Here is a 21,106-nt window from a genome sequence, read left to right on the forward strand (position 1 = left end):
TGACTTGCGTTGATCCATTACGATTCACCTGAAGAACTGTTAATCACATCCAAGCATTTTCATTCAAAATGATATACTGCAAACAACGTTTCATTCATCCTTTTATTCATGCATTAAGGGGTGTTTTGGAATGGCAGGTGAGTCAGGGGTCAAAAACAAAATTGTTACCTTTTTGACCTCAGCACATGTGTATGTATAATGTGCCATACAAAAATTAACAAAACAGTACCTTAAAGTATCATTTTTAATGTTTTTTGCCATAAACAGTATCTTTTACAAGCTGCAACTATTTGTACCGGGGGCGTGTCTGTTGTCATGTCGTTAACAGACGGTCAGACCTTGAATAATATATATTTTGGCTTTACATTACGCATTGCTTAAAGCAATTATAGTAGCCTTGGCCCAAGGCTTTGGGTCTATAAGTCACAGGAAAGCACACAATATAGAATATAGGCCTATTCAACAATTGCTTTATATGCCCCCCCACGTTGTGTTGTCTCATATCCCTGGTCAAATCCAGCTTGCAATAAATATAGGTCTAAATGTGCTGATATTACCTCATGGTGGTTTCTTTAGTGTTTACATGTAAATGGCTAGCATTACACCTGGCACCACTTATACTGTTAGATTACATACATGTAGGACTAAAAAATAGTGTACTCACAAGTTTTAGGAAACTGACCAAATCATAGATCCAAACTCAATATCCTACAATTGATCTTAGATTACATGCATGCAGCTGTGGCACCAAAATAGTGCCCTCGTAAGTTATACCTTTTATATCTTGTTTGTAAGATTTTGAACTTAATAATTTTGGTATAGGCCTACATGAATTTTCATTTTTGATGGTTCATTGACACTTCTTCATAAAGTAGGCCTACTATGTTAACTGTAAAGTAGAGCCTATGTTAAATACAAAATAATAGGCCTATGATATCTTGATAATGATAATGTCGCTCACCCATTATAACTTTAGTAATTTAGGCATAGGCCTATTATAATACAGTCTACATGAATTTTCACTGAAAATTAATTTTACTGTTCTAACCATGTCAAAAGACTTGGTCAAGTCTAAAGCAATATAGGGTATACAATACAATGTCACTCGTGGCACAGTCAATCTCATCATGTTCATTGAAATACAATTTTGACAGTCATATAAGGTACCACGGGCCAATCACATGATAATAAGCTATAATACAGATAAAAACAGGTGATAGGTATGAATGGTTTTGGAATCGAACTACACACCTGTTCTCTGTCACGTTAAAACTATTCCATGTCTATCCCTGAATGAACCAACCGTAACGGTATAACAATTGCTGAGTTCAGACACAAAGAAATTGATACATTTGGACACACCTCAGTGATCCGAATACACTAATGTCCAAATTTGTGGAATATAGTATTGGCGAGTTGTGATTTACTTTGCAGAGTTTTTAAACTACGATTTAAAAATAAAAATGGTGATGTGTATGGGCGCGGGGTGCTTGTTTTAGGGTGCCCTTATCTGTATGATGTACCCTTTGTGAAATAGCACAGGGTCCGTGCGAAGTGGATGCCTTACATTTTGTTTCAGAGTCTTGTTATTTTTAAGTTAATATTTAGGCCATATTGGTAAAATACAGAGTGTATGTTCCTTAAAAACATCATCAATAAAACAATAAAAAAGACGTATAGCAGAAGCAGTTTCACCTTCATTTATTTCCACATGATAATTATGCATATTGACATTTAACGTCATAATGTAAAATTCCTTTCAAATTTTAATATTGACCATAAATTACCAAAAATGATGAAATAATATACGTAATAACTATCACGAAAGGTTTCTGTCCATTTTAAGTCAACATAATGAGGTATTAAAAACTGTAGTCATCTGGCTGCTGATTTATGTGTAAGAATAATACAATGTCCACAAATTAGGTTGGGAAATATTGTACAAATATCACGTTAAAACGTCATCTATTATGCCTTCCGAATAACATGCGCGTATTTTTTTTTGGGGGGGGCTTTTGGGGCGCCAGCCCCCCGGGGGTAAAAGCAGGGGGCGGCCAAAATGAAGGGGCGGCGGAAGAAGAAGGGGCGGCAAAAACAGGGGCGGCAAAAACGAAGGGGCGGCAAAAAGAAATAAAAAGGGCGGAAAATGGTACTATACATCAAATTGTGGTGCTTTTAGGGCGCTAGCGCCTGAAAACTTTTTTTTTGCTCTTCACTTTTTCAAACGACCGAGAAAAAAATTGGGTCAACCTTTTCGGGTTGTTGAGGAAGGGGCGGCAAAATTGAATTTTCTACAGCCCCCCCCGCGGCCACGGTACGCCACTGAATAATGTACATTTTCTTAATTTTTGCCTTTGCCTTGTGGCATATACTTTCGTGGAGTGATTGAGGTTAACTGTTTGAGTGAATGAAACATTCATGAAGATTCAAGACAGTGCCAGTAAGTTATGGATGAATAATTTGTCTTGAGTCTTTGTAGGTGGAAGGGGGGTCACAACAATTTTCGACCCAAGATTGGGGGGGGGGCGTAAAAAACTTTTGCCCGCGATATATAGGGGGTGTCATAAAAATTGACTCCGCTCACCGACATATTTGGGACCCCCTTCCGAAGAAAATGCCAGCCCCTAAAACACACACACGTGTTCCTCACATACCCCGCAGCACCCACATCAACAAATCCACAGTCCATCGACAAACACACTCCTATCCCCAAATACCCTCACTCTGGTCTAACTCTACTAATAACTCGTCACCAAATACTCACAAAATAATTATACATGATGAAATACGGAATTTTACTGTCGTTTTAAACTAGCATCTCTGTCCTTCTCACTCACTGATTTAGAACGGGCGGTTTATACTTGAATAGATCTTCAAAGCGATACACGCTTTCCCATTGTTCCTTGGCACATATCGCAATAACTGTATAGAAAACGACGGTCCCGCGCGATGAATCGCTGTGTCAGTCGCAATGCTATATGCAAATATTTCTAATCTTTTTTTTTTAGTATCACCACCAGATACTAAGTTCAGTCACATTAAGCGTACATCGACAACCTGCAATGAGAACCCTTGAAATGATGAAATTGAGATTGAATAACTCGTCATACTAACAGTTGGTGCCATTTACTAAGCATTGCGAGGAGCGTTTCCCAGCAAAATATGGAATATATCTAACAGAAGTTATAAATCGGAAATATTATTGTAACCACAGTGCGAGGCTTGTGTTGGGCTTCTTACGTGTCCAATTTTGTGAGGAGAAGTTGAAAAGGTAAGGTTTAATTGATGAATTCATACTCAAAATTTCCGTTACGCGAATTCTGTAGATATGACATATATCAGCAGAACTTGCCACTTAATTGAAAGATTTGAGCATGAAGTAGGTTATGAATGCAAGCAAATTTGATTTTCCTCGCTTTGACCATTACCAGAGAAGTCTTTTTCGTTTTAAAAGTGGGGAAATTCGCGAATTTTGGTTGACAAAATAGCATGTAGACATTATCGTTTCTGACCCTGCAAAATCACATGGCATTGTCTGCCTAGACAAAATATATTAAGGCATATGTTGAGGTCCGAAGACCCAAATAAGTATCATAATTCTTTCTAGGGAGTGTCCAACATATTCTAGCCAAATGACACGGAGATCGGCCCAAGGAAAGGTTATGAAATCTCGACTGAGAGAAAAAAGTGCGTGAGCCGATGTGGAACATTATATATACAGGCCTATTTACATAATTTCCTATGACCTTACACAAGTGACCATGCTCAAATATAAAACTAGAGAGATTGGTCATTGATGTGCACCATCAATTTTGATCCTGTGGTCAATATTGCTAGGCAAAAATTCACAGCAAACATGGCAGCAAATTTCTCTCGATTCTCGTCTATTTGAAACAATATGGCCCCACCCCTTAACCTACCCATTTATTCACTCAAATCAATGAGGTGAGCGCAGATAATGGTCAGTTTCGCACATTTTCCTTGAGACCTCTCTGTCTTTCAAAGAAAGTTACTCAGCCGTGGGATACGTTATCGTCAGAAATAAGGTGTCATTTTTGAAAGGAGACAACAATGTTTTCACTGATATGAAACAACATGGAAATAGATTTCAAACATTTCTAATATACAGCCGTTTTTGAAAGTTTCCAAACTTTTTTGAGGAGTTTACTAACAAGAAAACAATTTTCTATAGATACAGGATTGATGCTGGCTTTATTTTTATTAATGATCATTTGTTATGATGATGGTTCAATCTACTCATTTGTGTATTTTAGGCACCGCACATAGAGTATTGGAACCAAACAACAACAAATGAAAACAAGATATAGATAAACAAGAACTCATTCATAAGCAATATCCATCAGATGAGTTTTAGACATGATTTAAATGATTCAAGTGAAGAGCAAGCACGAATTTGATGAGGTAGAGACTTCTGCAGATGAGGAGCTGTCACAGCAAATGATCTGTCCCCCATGACCGTGATGTTTTTGTTCAAACACGATTTTTGTTAGCTGATCGAAGCCTGTGCGTGATGGATTATGTGGATGAAGAATTACATGGACGCGTATTATAATGAATTGGGGTTTATTGAGAAAAATTATGTCCTCGAGTTTCAAAAAACACTGATAAAAAACACCCGACGATTAAAAACAAATCTTAGAATTATCCGAGATCTGAAAATCACGATATATTCAAAGGTAAAAGTTACAGCATTATTTTCCTGACTGTGATATTTAATTGTTATAAAAAAGATTATAATATTTTGGTGGAATTATTTCCCGCCTAAATTTTGGTGGGATTATTTCCCCCTAAAATTTTCCACCAAAAAAAGCTAGTCACTTAAATTACAGTTTAAGCAGCTGAATTAATATTCGTTTTCATCTGTCATGTCTGTTGACCTTTGAACTCTTCCTCAATTTTGATATCCAATTTCACATTTGGTTTCATGGAGAGTAACTGCTCAAAATATGTTCGAATGTCTGCATTGCATACATTGATGGCACCAAGACCTTTTACCTGCTCAAGTTTTGGTAATGTCACAAATGTCTCAAAGAGCCCTGCATATGATTGAAACGGAATATCGCTGGGTCTATAGAACTTGATGATTTGAAGTGATGGATGGTATTGTAGTGGTATTAAACCCTTATCAGTGTACGGTCGAGAACCAGTTAAATCTAACATCTTCAAACAGGGCAAATCCTTTGCTATGAATGAAAGAATTTCGTCTGTTACGCAGTCACAGTTCCTTAAAGTAAGCTCCTCAAGATGTATTAGTGTGCTTGTCAAAATAATGAACGATTCCAGAGAAAATCTGACGTCACCAATTCCGAAATCTTTTAAATCTCGCAGCTGCCCTAATTGTTTGCAGAGGATATCATTAATAACATAAATTGAAGGACCGATAATAATTGCTGGAATATATGCAATTTGTCGAAAACGCGGTATAAACCGTAGACTTTTCAGGTCTTTTAAACTGCGCACGATTTGGCATAAAATTTCTTGAAAATTTGTATTTGAATCGGATGGATCGGTGGTGAATTTTAGCAGCCACAGTTCCCGTAGATTGGGAACTCCTCTCGCTAATGGAACCAAAAGCATGTGCAATTGTGCACATTCCATGAGCGTTAGGTGATACAGGTTATCACAATGAGATACGGTGTTTAAAACTCTCTGTGCAATGTCATTGCACTCGAACGGATCTTCCACTAATCTAGGATCGATCATGCTAAACGATAACTGTAGTTTTCTCAATGTAGACGGTAAAACAAAACTAGGCCCTCTGATGAATTCACAATTTTCCTCACCCCGTTTACATAGGTACCACATGACCATTTGCTGATACGGTCCGGAAGGCATGATGGATAATGTTTGCAAATGTGGACAGTTGTTTGTTACATAATGTAGGATATCAATAGTTACCACATGAAGATATACTCTTTTTAAAAAGCGAGCGTAAGTTTTAAGTGCTGCAAGAGTACACCTTTCCTCAGTCCCTTCCTCAATGGAATATTCATCATTGCGTCTTTCTCTATGGAAATCTATCTTGTGCCATAATTGGGGCTCTTTCATAAGTGTGTTCCATCTCTTGCACGCTCTGTGAAAGGGAATGAATATGAAAAAAATAATGGCATTAAATTTAGATAAGTCGATTACATTTGATATACCGTAGTATACGATGCTTGTGAGCTTTTGGCGTATATTATATCATTAAGAGCGGACATGTGGTGATCCATAACCTCATCCCCCGCCTATCTCAAAAAGTTTGAAATAAATATATAGTTAGAAACCTTGAACTTCATAATACAAGTACTGAAGTATTCTTTCCATCTTTGGTCGTTTGCAAAATGAAATTGTGCAAAATGTGGTTTCAGTATGCAACGCCATGAACGCAGTGACATGGGGCGGTAGCCGGATATTATGCATAGCACCGGAACGCAAAATCAGAATTAACTACAATTTTGGACAGAAGCTTCTGTCCGAATCTGTCGTCGATGTATTACGCTTAAAACTGAAAAACGAAGATGCTGAAATCACGATATGACTGAAGGTCGAAACACACTGCTCTATAATTCAAAACAAATTAATTATTTATTATGAAAATATACAGTATGAAAAAACAATGATTTTAAATGTAAATCAAATGTAGAATATAATCGTGTTAATATGTTGCTGAACATTTTCAATCATTAAATTTACATTGTTCCGGACGACTCTCTGAAGTAAAACCCAGTTCCAAACCTGTTCATCGAAGTCCATTTCATAGAGCATATGTATAAATCTTTGCAAAGATAAGACGACGTCCATTGTAGACTTGAAAACAAACCCATTGAATATGTAGACGAACCCATTAAATATGCGGACAATATCCAAAACGGTGTTACTTTCAGCAATCGCTTTTTTTTCAGGACAACTATTCTCATCATCTGTGATGGAAAATTACCTTGACTAGACCTCAACATGTCGAAGAAGATCCAGCATATAAATTTTTTTTTTGGGGAGAATGCACATTTTTTGGTGTAATTGCAATCTTCCTGCGCTCTGTGGCTAATGGTAGTGCTGTCACTACCCTAAAATTACTGACGCGCCAAATGCTCTACTTTGATAGCTTTTATAGTTAAACTTTTCGCAGCATATATTATAGAACTGTCAGAATAGTAGAGAGTTTTTGTCATCCATTTATAGTAAATGCCCAATCGAGGATTTCCACTCTTGCAACCATCATTCTTTAATTATAAACATTTAATCATGTTCTAATAAGTATTCATCAGAAATTTCCACTTTACATTGCAATGCCTGTGACTTTCCAGAGATTCTCCATAATTATTATGTCATCACCAATATAAAAAAATCCTATGATTCATATGATAGATCTGTCTGATGATGCATTATAAACAAGCTAGGGCATTTCCAGAATCATCTCAACGTGCCTTTTCTTGATTGCATGAAAGGAACATCCCAGCTCAAATCCCCGAAACAAAACAAATTAACAAATTACATTACTTAGAGTACATCGCAACCTTTTGATTACAATACAACTATATACTATCGCCATAGGTCATAGTGAAGAACATATGATATAACAGGCACCAAGTTTTTAAAATTGACCATTTGAAACGGCTTATTAGGTTACAAGAGATGAAAAGAAATTTGCATTAGCATTCACCATCATTTTTCCTGAAGTCCTTACAATAGCAATGTTGTTTTTTTAATAACGAGTGAAACGACTAACCGTCCCTTTATATAATGGTTACTAGCCACATACCATGGTCACTATTAGATGAATCGCATCAGGCATGGCACGGGTTATTTAGGGACTGTTTATAATAGCTTGGTATTCGTCAGTATGCGAAAATTACAACAAATATGAAGCCAACTAACAACGGGTGGCAATAATCTGTGAACCACTTTATTCAATACCCTAAAATGACCGTACGATCTGAAGATTTTCGGATTTAGATAGCATTATAGCGATTTATATGTGTCACAAGTAACTAATATCATGCATTAATCATGCTGTTATTGTTTTCACATGGTAACCAGTAACCCCTAATTATGTGCTTGCTAGTTTTAATTAATTTTGAGTATAAAATTCGTTATTGAGCAAAATGTTAAGCAATTAGAAAATGTATTCATTACAAACGGTAAAATTATTTTAACATTACTATATTAACATACATGGTGAAGAATATAAATGTAGTAGTAAGCGGTAAACAAATGTACGAAATAGTCACAACAATCAGTTCATTGTGCTAATTTGAATAGAGGCAATGATATCCACGGGTATTTGTCTTAATTATTATTATTATCATTTACAAAGTTATCTTAATGCAGGGCAATTACGCATCTATTGTTATCAAAAGTGAGATATAATGTCTATTGTTGCGTGCATGCTGGTTTATTGCCCTTTTCCCTCAAATTTATTCCACATCCACGTAGTTGTGGGCACTGCTGATACCCACTGGTCATAAAGTCACCCCTCTCCAGGGCACAGATCCTAACATGCGGCTTAATTGCGCGAAATTCCTTGAATAGGCCTAATCGCTGAAAGATAATATTATCTTCATCAGAGCGACGACTCCAATTCAGAAGTTTTGCTTCCTTGAGCTTTGGTAACGACACAAGCGTCTCAAAGATAGCTTCTGTCGACAATATTGGTTCCTTGAAAATGGTCAATGATTGTAGAGTCGGATGGTACTTCAACGCCTTTAATCCTGTGTCTGTGTATGGTCTGCAATCGTTTAAGGGGGTACTACACCCATTGCATATTTTTTTTGCATTTTTTTTGCATTTTGTGAAGAAATGAGAAAAATAAATTGGACACAGTGGTATGCAAAATGAAGGGGCAAATCTTCTCGTTCAATTGGTGGCATCAGTATCAATGACGCGTACATGCTTCTAATGGTATAAGCCAAAAAGTGGTACATCACTGATGTTTTAAATTCACTTCATTTTGGAAAGCTTACTATCAACGGATTTCGTTAAAATTTTGGATATGTGTTGCTAACACATTAGGGAAATAATGTTGATATGTAAAATGGGAATAAGTGGTCCCTGATTTCTTTTATGACTTCATGAACTTGGTGCTCCACAACTATCAAAAACGAACCGGTTAAAATGCTTCTATTTTCAATGTTGAGCTATATTTTGTATTTTGAACTTGCGACACTATTTCACTGAAACTTAATTAAGCCATAGGTAACAGGTTATCACAACCACACTACAGCAATGTTGAAAAAGATTGTATTTTTTTTTTTTATACCACCATATTAGGTAGTTTTCCGTAAGCTTCATTTTTATGATTTTGGTAACTATTTTATATTTATTTGCCCAATCCATCTCAACTAGGCAATCTAAATTGTACTCACCATTTACATCCCAAGGTATTTTAGTATATCCACCTCACACATTTCCATTATATATCCAGTAACAGACAAAATATCAAAATTGATGCCTCATTATGACATGTATGATATCACAGACTATCACATGTATTCAGAATTGATGCCTGAATTTGACCTGAACCAATTGACCTATAACCTGACCTTTGATGACCTTATAGCCCTTTTAAATCTCTTTTCCTAACAACACATTATGGAAGATACATACATGGTGTAGTATTAAATTGTCTATGTGGAAGAGATTAGGCCTATTTAATTTATTCAGTGTTATAATCAGTGAGTACATTTCTATAGATAGTATAACAAAGGATTTAATGTATTCTATTCATGTATTCTACTTGGACATGTTCAATAGAATAAATTATGGTTTGTTATGAAACACACATCTCAGTCACTAGGATACAGTTAACAAAAAAATATATAGGGCTAAAATGATTTTCTAAAATGGTTTAAAACCACTTTGTAGGTAGAGATATTTTATAAGTTTAGGACATGAGATGATGAACATATTTATGTAGTTCATAAATTTGCAAGAAAAAAAAGAAGAGGGGTACTGATGAAAATCAGGGTGTTATTCCCCCTTAATAATAAAATCTTAAGATAGGTTAGATTACGTGCGATTATTTTCATAATTTTGTCAGTTACGCAGTTGCAAGCGTAAAGCCCCAGTTCTGTTATGTTAGGTAGTGCTTGGGTTATAGCGAAAGATTCCCGGTTAAATAAAGCCTCTGTTATGTAAAGATGCTTGAACTCTCGTCGATTACATAATTCATGTAAGATGTTGTTTATACTGTACTCATATGCATCATAATAATCGTTCGCTGTTATAAAACGAAGGCTTGTAAGGTCTAAAAGGTTACTAACGATTCTTCGGAGGATATCTTCCAGAGCTGCAGTATGGCCGCGTCTGAAATTAGATGAAGTGGTGAAATGAAGCAGCCAGATTTCTTGAAGCTTTGGTAATCCAGACGTCAATATTTCTACGTCTTCTGGTGATATTTGATCACACCTATAAAGTGTAAGGTGGCATAAGTTTTGACATTGTAGCATTCTTGGTATGACAGTGTCTCTGAATTGCATGATTGATAATATATGAAATTCTAATTGGGGGCCATAATTATTATACGCCCATTTTCTGTTAGCAACGAATGATAACTGAAGCTTTTCAAGTTTTAAAGGTAAAACAAAATTGTTATTTCAAAAGTACTTAATTATGTCGTTATTGCATTAAAACGGAGTATTGTGATCTGGTGAAAGAAACGAAAGAGTTTGCAGATTTGGACAGTTGTTGGTCAAGTATCGCATAAGGGCCCAGTTTGACGCCCTGAGGTACACCCCTTCCAGCGAGGAATCAGTGTTTGATTGAAGGAGTCATAGTTACAAACTTATTAATGTGCTTAGCTTCATTCTAGCCTGGCGGGTACCAGCGATAATCATTACAAAAGTCTAAAGTTTGCCACAAATGTGGTTCTTTGATGAGACTCTTCCATCTTTTACATGTTCTGTCAAATCAAAAATAAAGAAAAAAAGCAACTTAGGGAATCAGTTTAAAATTATTATGTTTTGTTACCTATCACGGCAGAATCAGGCAAAAGTGGAAAACAATTGCGCAGAGATTTTAATGTTTTTAAAAAGACACGCAGTCTTCATTTAAATTTTGTTAGATCGAGAATCATCAGCGTTAAATTTGCACATTTGTTTTTATAATAAGAGAATGACACAGCAGTAATTATCATATTTCATAACTCTCAACTTGTGTGCAAAATAGCATCGTTATATTTGCATTTCATCATGTATTACAAGTACGTTAAACATTTGAAATATGGGGAAATTAATGTTAATGTTCATTTGAGGAAAATCGATTTTGTTTGTGCAATTGTTAGGATAAAACCATTGATAACATGTGCTGCATTCTCATGTTAAATTCTTTGCATTAATCCACTGAAACATTTTTTTTTTCGAATGACAAACCATATTGTAAGAAATCATTGATCCACTGAAAGTTAATATTCCAAGAATTATTATTGCATCGGATTAATCGCTGTCTGCCGTCAATGGAAGGGTTATTTTAAGTGTTCAAATTTACACATCATTAAATTGTGCTGTGAATTCTGTTACGAGAGGTGGTACATTATAATGTTCCCCATTATACCGAAGAAGTGCATACATACATAATTACTCCAGCTTTTCTTGAATTTATTTGGCAGGGGTTTGTGTTCACAACTCAAATAACAGGCTCATGCATTACGTCATTTTTAAATATCTCGTAGACTCATATATGCTAGGAATGACAAATTTTAAGGCTGATTAGTACATTAGCGCCATATGTTCTATGTACATTTAATTTACAATGTGCCTGCCAAACCTGTCAATTTTGGATAGAGCGATATTGATTAATTCGAGAACTGCCCAATGTTGTCCACCTCAAGATATAATTAGGTATGAAGTTTGAAATATGTCCCGGTTACGTAGTGTATTCAAGCAAATATTGATTTTAATCAAAAAGTATGACAATAATAACAATTTATGATTAGCAAAACATTGTAGTTGGAGTAAGATACCTCATTTGTGTGCCTAAAAAGAATCCCAAATCGACAAAATATGACGATTTTGTTAAGATTGTTGCGATTTAAAAAGTTTCAACGTTACTGCAGTGAAAGATATGCTTTGATAGATGCACAATGCACAATGATCTCCAAATTCAAAAGGTCGCGATCTTCGCAGTTTCTTATCGATGGATGACACTCGTTGACGACCATTCACTAACAAAAATTCTCAACACATTCAATTTCAATATTCCGTATCAATCATAATTTATATAGTGTGGTTCGTGTGAAGTAATCTGGGAATCGTGATTAGACGGAATTCTGATGAATACGGTAATATTGCAAATAAAAAGCTTCCGAATCAAGTGCATGACATTATATAAAAATCAATTTTGCAATAAATAGTGCACGATGCCAACTCATGGGCCTCCGCATACTTTAAATTACATTGCTTTACAATACATTTCTTTACATTACATTACATTACATTACATTACATTACATTACATTACATTACATTACATTACATTACATTAAGTTACATTAAGTTACATATCATTACATAAATCAAGACGTCTTGGTAGGATTCAAATCGCAAAATAAAATGCAAAGGTAGGAGAAAATAAAGTAAACATCAGAATTCTGAAACAAGTATGTTTTGAGAGATGACTTGAAGCACTAAATAGTTGTAGCATTGCGTATGTGAATTTGGAGAGTGTTCAATTACCTGGGCCAGCCACTGAAAAGGTCTGTCTCCAGCACATTTAACTCGTCTTTGGGAACCTGATAATTTAATTCAGACCATAACCAGGACGGGTGGTTACTCAGCCAAAACGTGTTTTTTTTTCACCACAAGACAGGCTTTCACGTACTGGGGACAGATTTTATTCAATGACTTGCACACAGAGGAAAATTTCAACTTAATCCGATCTCCCATACAAAGCAATTGCCAGTATGACATGATTTTGCCGAAAATGCTAAAATTGTCTGAAATTGAACATTTTTCGCTCGCCATAATAATCATGCACAGGATATGCTCAATCTCCGTAACTTTAAAGATAGACAGGGGAGCCAATCTTACACCACTTCCTCTCAGACCCACGTCTCTACCTACGAGGGTTATCAATGGACTCACAACTACAGCCATGACGATATTTCATATCTCTTGTTTTGGTAACGGATAAAGCATGAATTTCAAGAAGCTCTAGACACGATGTGTTGAGGCCCTTGAACAGCTGATCAACATCATTAAGCTAAATTTATACTCGCTTTTTGAAAAGCGATGGGCAATCGCCGAATTTTGCAATGCATCGCCCGTCGCTTTTGCATATACTTATCACGGCGATAGCGATTGCAGACGACAATTAAAATATTTTAAATGCCACAAAATACATTTTTAAAACATCAGTTGCTGTCAATAATTATTGCTCTGAATTAATTCATCACCAAAAGTTAAAAATCGAGAAAGGAAAATTAATTAGCAAAATAATAGATCCAGTTGGTTGTATATGATTGCTTGACGCATTCACGTGTCAAGCGATATCGCTGGGAAGTTGAGATTTCTTCAATTTGCAAAAGCGAAGTCGTTTTTGCCTCCGCGATTTGAATCGATTGATCGGCTTGACGCTCTGGAAATGTAAGTAAACACTGAGCATGCGTGAAAAAGCGATCGAGTATAAATTCAGCTCCCTTTGCAAGACAGTTGAGCAAAAAGAAGATCATTTAAAAAAACTTCATTGTCAATGTGCCTATTTACGGAAGAAAATCACCATTTCATGAAGAGTTTAGGCTTTATCGTTGAGAACTTTCGTTTGGTAGCATAAATCAAAGGCATCACTAACAGCATAAACAGCTCAAATCAGGTAGAGTTGGAAAGAGTTTAGATTTTTTCGTTGTAACTTCTGCACCTTCATGCGAAAAAAGTGGCTTTTGTGTCGCATGTTTATGACATTTCAATCCTAATATTTGGCTTTGTCACTCGCAGTTTCTCCACATATTGCGGAAAGTCAGCATCTAGACTCTGCCAATGCAATCCTCCTGCTTGTTCAAGGTTAGGTAACGTCAGCAATGTATCAAAGATGACTTCTGTCGAAAGTGCCTGAAAGGACACGTCCAACATGGATCTAAATACATTCAACGTATGCAATGACGGATGATGACTTAAGGCCTTTAACCCTCGGTCTGTGTACGGTCGAGAAAAAGGTAATTCTAAAATCTTCAGACTAGGCAGATCTCGTGCAATGATTTTCATGATATCGTCAGTAACGCAGTTACAGTTCCATAGAACAAGTTCCTCCATCTTCTCTTGCGCTCTGGTCATAGATGCAAACGCTTCTGGACTGAACACAGCATCTCGCACGCGCAATTCTCTCAGGTGAGATCGCTTGCTTAAATCTTGTAAAAGATAGTCTATATCGTAACTTGGTGGATGATCACCATAGCCGGAGAAGCTACGGTTGACTGGCATGAAACGTAGACTTGTAAGGTCTGGAAGATTATGAACAATGCGTCTAAGGATCTCTTCTAGAGTTTCAGTAGTGTCAGGATAAGTTGCAAAAGTGAGCATCCAGATTTCTTGAAGCTTCGGTAATCCAGATGTTAATATTTCAACATCTTCTACAGATATTCCATTACACATTTTCAATGTTATGTGGCGTAAATGTTGACATTTTATAATGTTTGGTAAGACTGTATGTTTAAATTGTATCATGGTTAACATCTTGAACTCTGACGATTCACTTGAACCCAGCATCACAGCTGAGAAAGACAACTGTAGGTGGTCAAGTGTCAACGGTAAGGCTAAATGTGCCTCATTGAAATAGTCATTGATGTCGACATCACAATATGGAATATCTTGTTCTGATGACAAAAGGGAAAGTGTTTGTAGATTTGGACAGTTGTTGGACAAGTATCGCATAAGGGCCAAGTTTGATGCCCTAAGGTACACCCGTTTCAACAAGGAATCTGTGTACGATTGAAGAATTCGTAACACCGAATTTGCGTCAACATCAATCCCCTTTAGGAATATCCCGACTTCTGCTGTCCTTTAATAATGTGCTACTATTCCAGAAATCTACAGTTTGCCATAAGTGAGATTCTTTGATGAGGTTGTGCCATCTTTTGCAAGTTCTGCCAAAATTGAAATAATTAAAAAAGGTGTAAATGTTAACAAAATGTGGCTACTTTTGTTAATATCCCGTTACTTGGCAGTTAGTCACCCTATATCTTAGTTTACCTGCAACGACCGGTAATTCTAAAATATCTATGTAGAGATCAGACACCATAATGGAATAAATTGCTCTTTAGGATACGTGGTATAAGAGTCCATACCAAACGACAACCTATTATACCAATTACGGAAATCCTGCCTTACACACGGTTTCATTTTCAATTATACTATCTATCACTGACAAGGTGATCATAAAGGGTGATTCAAAAATGAAGTAAACTCATGTTTGTGGTGCTTTTGTACAAAATATAGAAGGAATCCACTGTAAACGAAAATATCATTAAAAAAGCAGATTCTAAACGTCTAAATAAAAAGGAGAATTCCTGTATTTGCTAACACCAATCCCGAGTTATGATTTCACACCACCAAATAAAATTCTCAATTTAAGCATTAAAATGAGCAGAAATTTGCATAATTTTTGCCAAATTTGGAGTGGTCATGATTAGTAATATTAATTTTTGCAAGTGTACCACAGATGGGAGAGATCGAATAACTTTTAATGATTTTAAGTAGCCTTTTCTTTACAGAAACGCTGACATGGTTTTGTCTTTAAAATAGGCAATTCCCGGACATCGTAGACTTCGAGGGCCAGTCGTAAAAAATAGTGACGGTCAACCTATATTTTTTCCCAGCCAGAGGGATCAGGCAAGGGCTGATTTCAACCATCATAGCTGTTGCTTAAAAGTGAGTCGCTCCTGTGAAGAAAAAATGATGTTTTCTTAAGGCAAATTTATCACATATCTCTATGGGACTCTGATTTGGTGGTGTGAGATCTTACACTTATTTGAATAAAACCGACATTTTTGTAACTTTTGTAACTGCACACGGTTTCACTTACTATGAGTGTTGTGTATTGATTGCTGTGGAGCTACATTCAAATGCAAAATCTACGACGGTGCTGCGGTTTGTATGGATAACCTCGTCGTATATATAACCATGACAACTCTTATAACTCGTGTAATTCATTTCTTCCGGATGGTCCGACTGAAAGTTGCCCAGAAAATGTTGCGAAGGGGATTGTGTCTTGAGCTGCTGATCTTTGGGTCTATTTGCAACGCATGCCAAACTCTAGCAATTTTTACTTGTGATCTATATAGCAGTTCGTGGTCTTCCGGATCTTGAAGCTTCAAATTGTCGGATCATTAGAGTCACATGATATCCGATCATCTGTGGGAAACGAAAGGGGGACGACGAAGGAGTCGATGAACTTCACGCGGACTTCTACTTTAGCTTCCTGACAGTGTCGCCATTCTTTGTGTGCAGTTCAATATGATGAAAGTGAAATTGAAAAATCAAAAAAGAACTCTTGAGGCCCGTCTTTAGGCCATAATGTAGCCCGCTAGACATCATTGATCGAAACCACTCCTGTCACACAAATTAATTTTGCATTTGCATTTTGCGATCGAATATCGCGCTATACCAGTCAACACACTAGCATGACCATGACTACATGCATGGGAAGAGAATCCATGTGCAGCTACAACAATCGGTGGTATTATTCAGATGAGTACAACTCGGATTGGCAGTAAGCAAACAAAACAATTCTTTTTAATTTAGACGTTCAGAATCTGCTCTTTTCAATGATGTTTTTATTTACAGGGAATTCCCTCTACATTTTGTACAACAGCGCCACAAACATAAGTTTACATCATTTTGGATCACCCTGTATAGCGATAGAGGAAGTACATAAGTCAGGTGGGTCAATTTGTCTATAATACACTTAATATAATCTTGTGTAGCTATGCAGTTAACTAATACAGGCGACCGTAGCCTAAAGCATTTTGTTGTCAAATCTTAATAGTCTTCCTACAAGTGGTGTGACACATTGACTGAAATAGGCAGTAAAATGCTGCATATTATTCAAGAGACTTATAAACGTAAGGCAAAATACAATGGTTCATTTACGAGTTTCGAATATGAAAAACGCTAATTTACATCATTAACTAACTAAAACATAGATATCAAGGGCTCAAAACAATGGACTCCGAGACTTCCAGTCATAGAAAGCACTGTATACTTGTATGGAGACTTTATTTACCATGTTATAAGACTCAGATCGTTCTCATAGTTCAATAAATACAATTGTCAAATATTTTATATTTTGAATAAAGCAAACATTTCTATTGCCAAATGTGCTATTGTATAATCATAAAAAAGTAAAATATTTTTTTAATATGTCGACTATAATTTTTCAGAAATAATTTATTGTATGTTACCAATTTCAAATCTAACATATTATATTCACACCATGTTTGAAGACCAGCCTCTGTAGTTGAGATGTGAACAATCTCTCGTTTCTGAATGCAATGTGTTCTCATCTGATATGTTTATCTAAATTATCTAAATTCTACTTTAAACGAAGAAATTACAAACCTTGATACTGTAAGTTTCTCAAATACGGTCAAGAAAGAAAATATCTTAAGTAGTACATCATCTACGAGTATGTCGTTGATACACGCTGGGTTGTCTTTTGTCTTTTTACCGGTCTTGTCATAATTTGACTTCTCGTCGGTATTCGCCTTTGATTTCGTCAATCCCCTTCGCCGACTCTTGACTTGACCCATTTTGTTAATCGTTATATAGACCTATATTAAACAAAAGAGAAAAAACAAAGAAATCAATTTCTATACCAGACAAAATGTGTATAAAATCATCAGCTATAAAGTTAATTGCATTTTAACTTGGAAATGCGATGAGTTGTGGTGAGTTGCGACAAAAAGTAATCGATTTATCGGCAACGCACCGCACCGTATAGCATCTGTGGCATAGTATATGAACGGACCTTAACGCCATAACTAGGAAGTACCCCCTTTAATGTTTGATTTTAATATTGTTTATCAACATTAACTAATAATGAAACAGATAGAATACCTATTTCACTTTCAAATGTTCCTAAAGGTGTCCATATCCTGTTTATCTTAAAATCAGCTAGTGTCCCTTTAAAACAAGAATTTGTCCACTTTCCCACAACCTGGAAATTTTACATGATAAACAAATTCAAAATCAACATCCCCAAAATACCGTAAATCATTTCTTAAAGCTATAAGTGCATCTTACATTTGGTTAATTTTACTCAATTTGACCACAAATCAAGTGAATTTAAATTAAATTCACCTGCAACTAGAACTTTCCCGCAACCTAGCATTTTTACATGGATATATTCCAACTCAGCATCTCTAATGTAGGGTATACACTAAATCACTTTTCAAACCTTTTAGCGTAACAGCTTGGACTTTACACTCTACATGTAAAATATGTCACCTGGTATGGATCTCTTACTACGTATATCTACGTGTACTGTACATGCAATTGGTTATACTCACACTAAAGCTTAAATACCACGTTCTGAATTATGATAATGTAGGTACGTATATGCAGTAAACATGTACGTTAATTCCACTACTGTATGAATATCACAACCATCCAAGTGCCTGATCCATTCACACACATTGCATAGCTTCGAGTATATTTTATGTCGTGTATACCTGATAGTACATGATGTACGGATGAAATATAACTGTGTTTTTCAACAGGGAGAGAAGGCGGGTATTAGTTATATGCAGTCATCTATCGTTCGTCATCTGATGACGTTCATGGCCATTAACTCAGGATAACATCCGCTTTGACATTTTGCCATCACTGCCCACGCGCACTATGCGGCAGCATTACATATGATTGATCGAGTTATAACGGATGTCGTGGTGTGGTGTGGTGTAGACGAACGTGTTACGAATCTAATCTGTTAATATTGAGTTACTAATTAATAGAAAAAAAAGGAACACACATCGACAGAAAATACTTGTGCGAGTGGGGGTGGGTGAGTCAGTTCGCAATGTGTGTCTTATTTTGTTTGAGTGCTGAGTCGTTTTATTTTTATTTTTATTATTTTTATTATTTTTTTTAATGTGAAACGTAAGCTTTCCATTTACCGGGTGAACGTTAACTAAAAAAAAAAAAAGGGGGGATTATATCCAATTAAAGGGAAATTTAGGGGATTTCGCGACAACATGAGCAAAGTTGGAAATTTATCAGAGTAACTTGTAAATAGAGCACAAGCTTATGGAATTACACTAATAAAATATTTGCAGAGTAAATCGACAAAATAGTAAAAAAATGTATTAGAAAGAGTTTTCTAGTTCGATTATTAAAGCAGTTTGACTCTTGGAAATTGAGATTCCTTCCTGTGCACCGCCAATCGACAATGGAAACACTTGGTTGGTGTTTCTAAGACGGGGAAAATATATCTAAATTAATTATGAAACAAACACTTATTTTTGCATTGTAACTAAGAGTAACGAATTGAAGCTTCTTTCGATCTCGAGTCGTAATAAAAGTACCGACGTACTTATATCACAGCTCCAGGTAAAATATCTATTTTTATTAAGTTGGTGCTTGAGCTTGTGGTGTCTGTGCTCAAATATTGAGAAACTTAAAAATCCAACACTCACACATAGGGAAAAGGTATGGGTTTAATACGTGAGTTCTCAAGGCTCGTTGTAACGGGTTTTATACCCCCCCCCCTCCAATGTGCATGATTTTCACTGGGCGGGTTAAAATAGACGAAACTTTCGTTTTAACCGATTATTTGTCATAACTCAAAGGTATGGGTTTAATACGTGAGTTCCCAAGGCTCGTTGTAACGGGTTTTACCCCCCATGTGCATGATTTTCACTGGGAGGGTGGAAACAGAGGACACTTTCGTTTTGACCGATTATTTGTCATAACTCAATAACTGCAGTTCATATGGAAATTTAAACGTAACCTTGGCTTCATTGACTCAAAATCAATGTATTACCCTGCAAACTGGACTAGACTAACCTTAAAGGAACACTCCGGCAATCACAACATTATGCCTTATATGTTAATAAAACAATAATTATCAAGCACAAATCACGTGTTTTTTATTTAAAAGAAACTCATATTGTCCTTACAAACGAATAAAAACAGTTGTCTCTCCTGGGCACCGACATTGAGTGGCAATGACGTCCCAGTTACACAATTAATTTCTGACAACAATTGAGCACGAATAACCATGACGTCATTGCCACAGACAATTTCGGTGCGGGAATTTTGAATATCGCGTGTTGAGAGCCGGCTGTTTTTCACCAATTTTATAGAAGACTCCAATATAGTTGCATGGGCCTTTATAAAGAGGGTTCCTGTCAATTGATCCTAATTCCTTTATTACATTCCCCTTTGCATTCTATCAGTCGATCTGTCCCCTCCGTGTTTTGAAATGCATAAACCAACACTTGTTAATTTTCATTTATCATCGTCTGCACTTAAGCGTATCCATTTTAAGATGTATTCTATTTCCGCGTGGCGCCTCATCTGATGGCTTCTGGTACAGATACTAATGGCATGCTAATAATAACATGATTAGGATGTACTTACGTAATATTGAGTGGGATGTACTTAAGCAGATGACGCCAGGACAAAAATAAAACATTTTGAAGTATTACTGGAAACAATTTCACATACACACACCATACAAATACAATACGCATCAAACAAAAACCCCATCACCATCACCATGGGTGCACCCCCCCCCACACACACACACCCGCCATCTTCGCACACACGTGTGACATCGGCAACCAAGACAACAACGAATGTTAATGTTTTAATCTTTTCTTAATTGATAATCAAGTAGTAATTATTACTCAGGTTACCCTTTTTAGTTACTGCTTAAAAGGGAATTTCGTGATCCACAGCCTCATTCCCCCACTTTTCTCAAAAAATAGTTGAGATTTCTATACCACGTCTGGCTACATAATGTTTTATGTACCAAACATTTCTTGCAGATTAATTCGTTTAGCAAAAATATCGCCAAATTTGAATTTCGTTCTGGTATACCAGAACGAAATTACAACAGTGGCCTATGGAGTAGTGTAATACACATAATCATGCATAACTCGCAAACGCAAAATCGG

General features: G+C 36.2%; 1 protein-coding gene across 3 annotated transcripts; it reads right to left on the minus strand.

Moving 5' to 3' along the window:
* Window positions 1-2,357: 2,357 nt before the first annotated feature.
* LOC140143482 (F-box and leucine-rich repeat protein 13-like) lies at window positions 2,358-18,831 on the minus strand. 3 transcript variants are annotated; one of them, XM_072165316.1, is made up of 3 exons: window positions 18,497-18,831; window positions 17,547-17,758; window positions 2,358-6,094 (listed from the first exon to the last, which is right to left on the minus strand). In XM_072165316.1, the coding sequence occupies exons 2-3, from the start codon at window positions 17,735-17,737 to the stop codon at window positions 4,885-4,887; spliced, it is 1,401 nt and encodes a 466-aa protein (XP_072021417.1). In that variant the 5' UTR covers window positions 17,738-17,758; window positions 18,497-18,831; the 3' UTR covers window positions 2,358-4,884. The 3 variants fall into 3 exon arrangements, 1 of the variants encoding a protein (XP_072021417.1); XR_011857755.1 differs by lacking the exon at window positions 2,358-6,094 and adding an exon at window positions 10,885-10,900 and having other exon boundaries at window positions 18,497-18,824; XR_011857754.1 differs by lacking the exon at window positions 2,358-6,094 and adding an exon at window positions 14,961-15,073 and having other exon boundaries at window positions 18,497-18,817.
* Window positions 18,832-21,106: the final 2,275 nt, after the last annotated feature.

Source organism: Amphiura filiformis, unplaced genomic scaffold (genome assembly GCF_039555335.1).
Source record: "Amphiura filiformis unplaced genomic scaffold, Afil_fr2py scaffold_22, whole genome shotgun sequence".
Lineage (NCBI taxonomy): Eukaryota > Metazoa > Echinodermata > Ophiuroidea > Amphilepidida > Amphiuridae > Amphiura > Amphiura filiformis.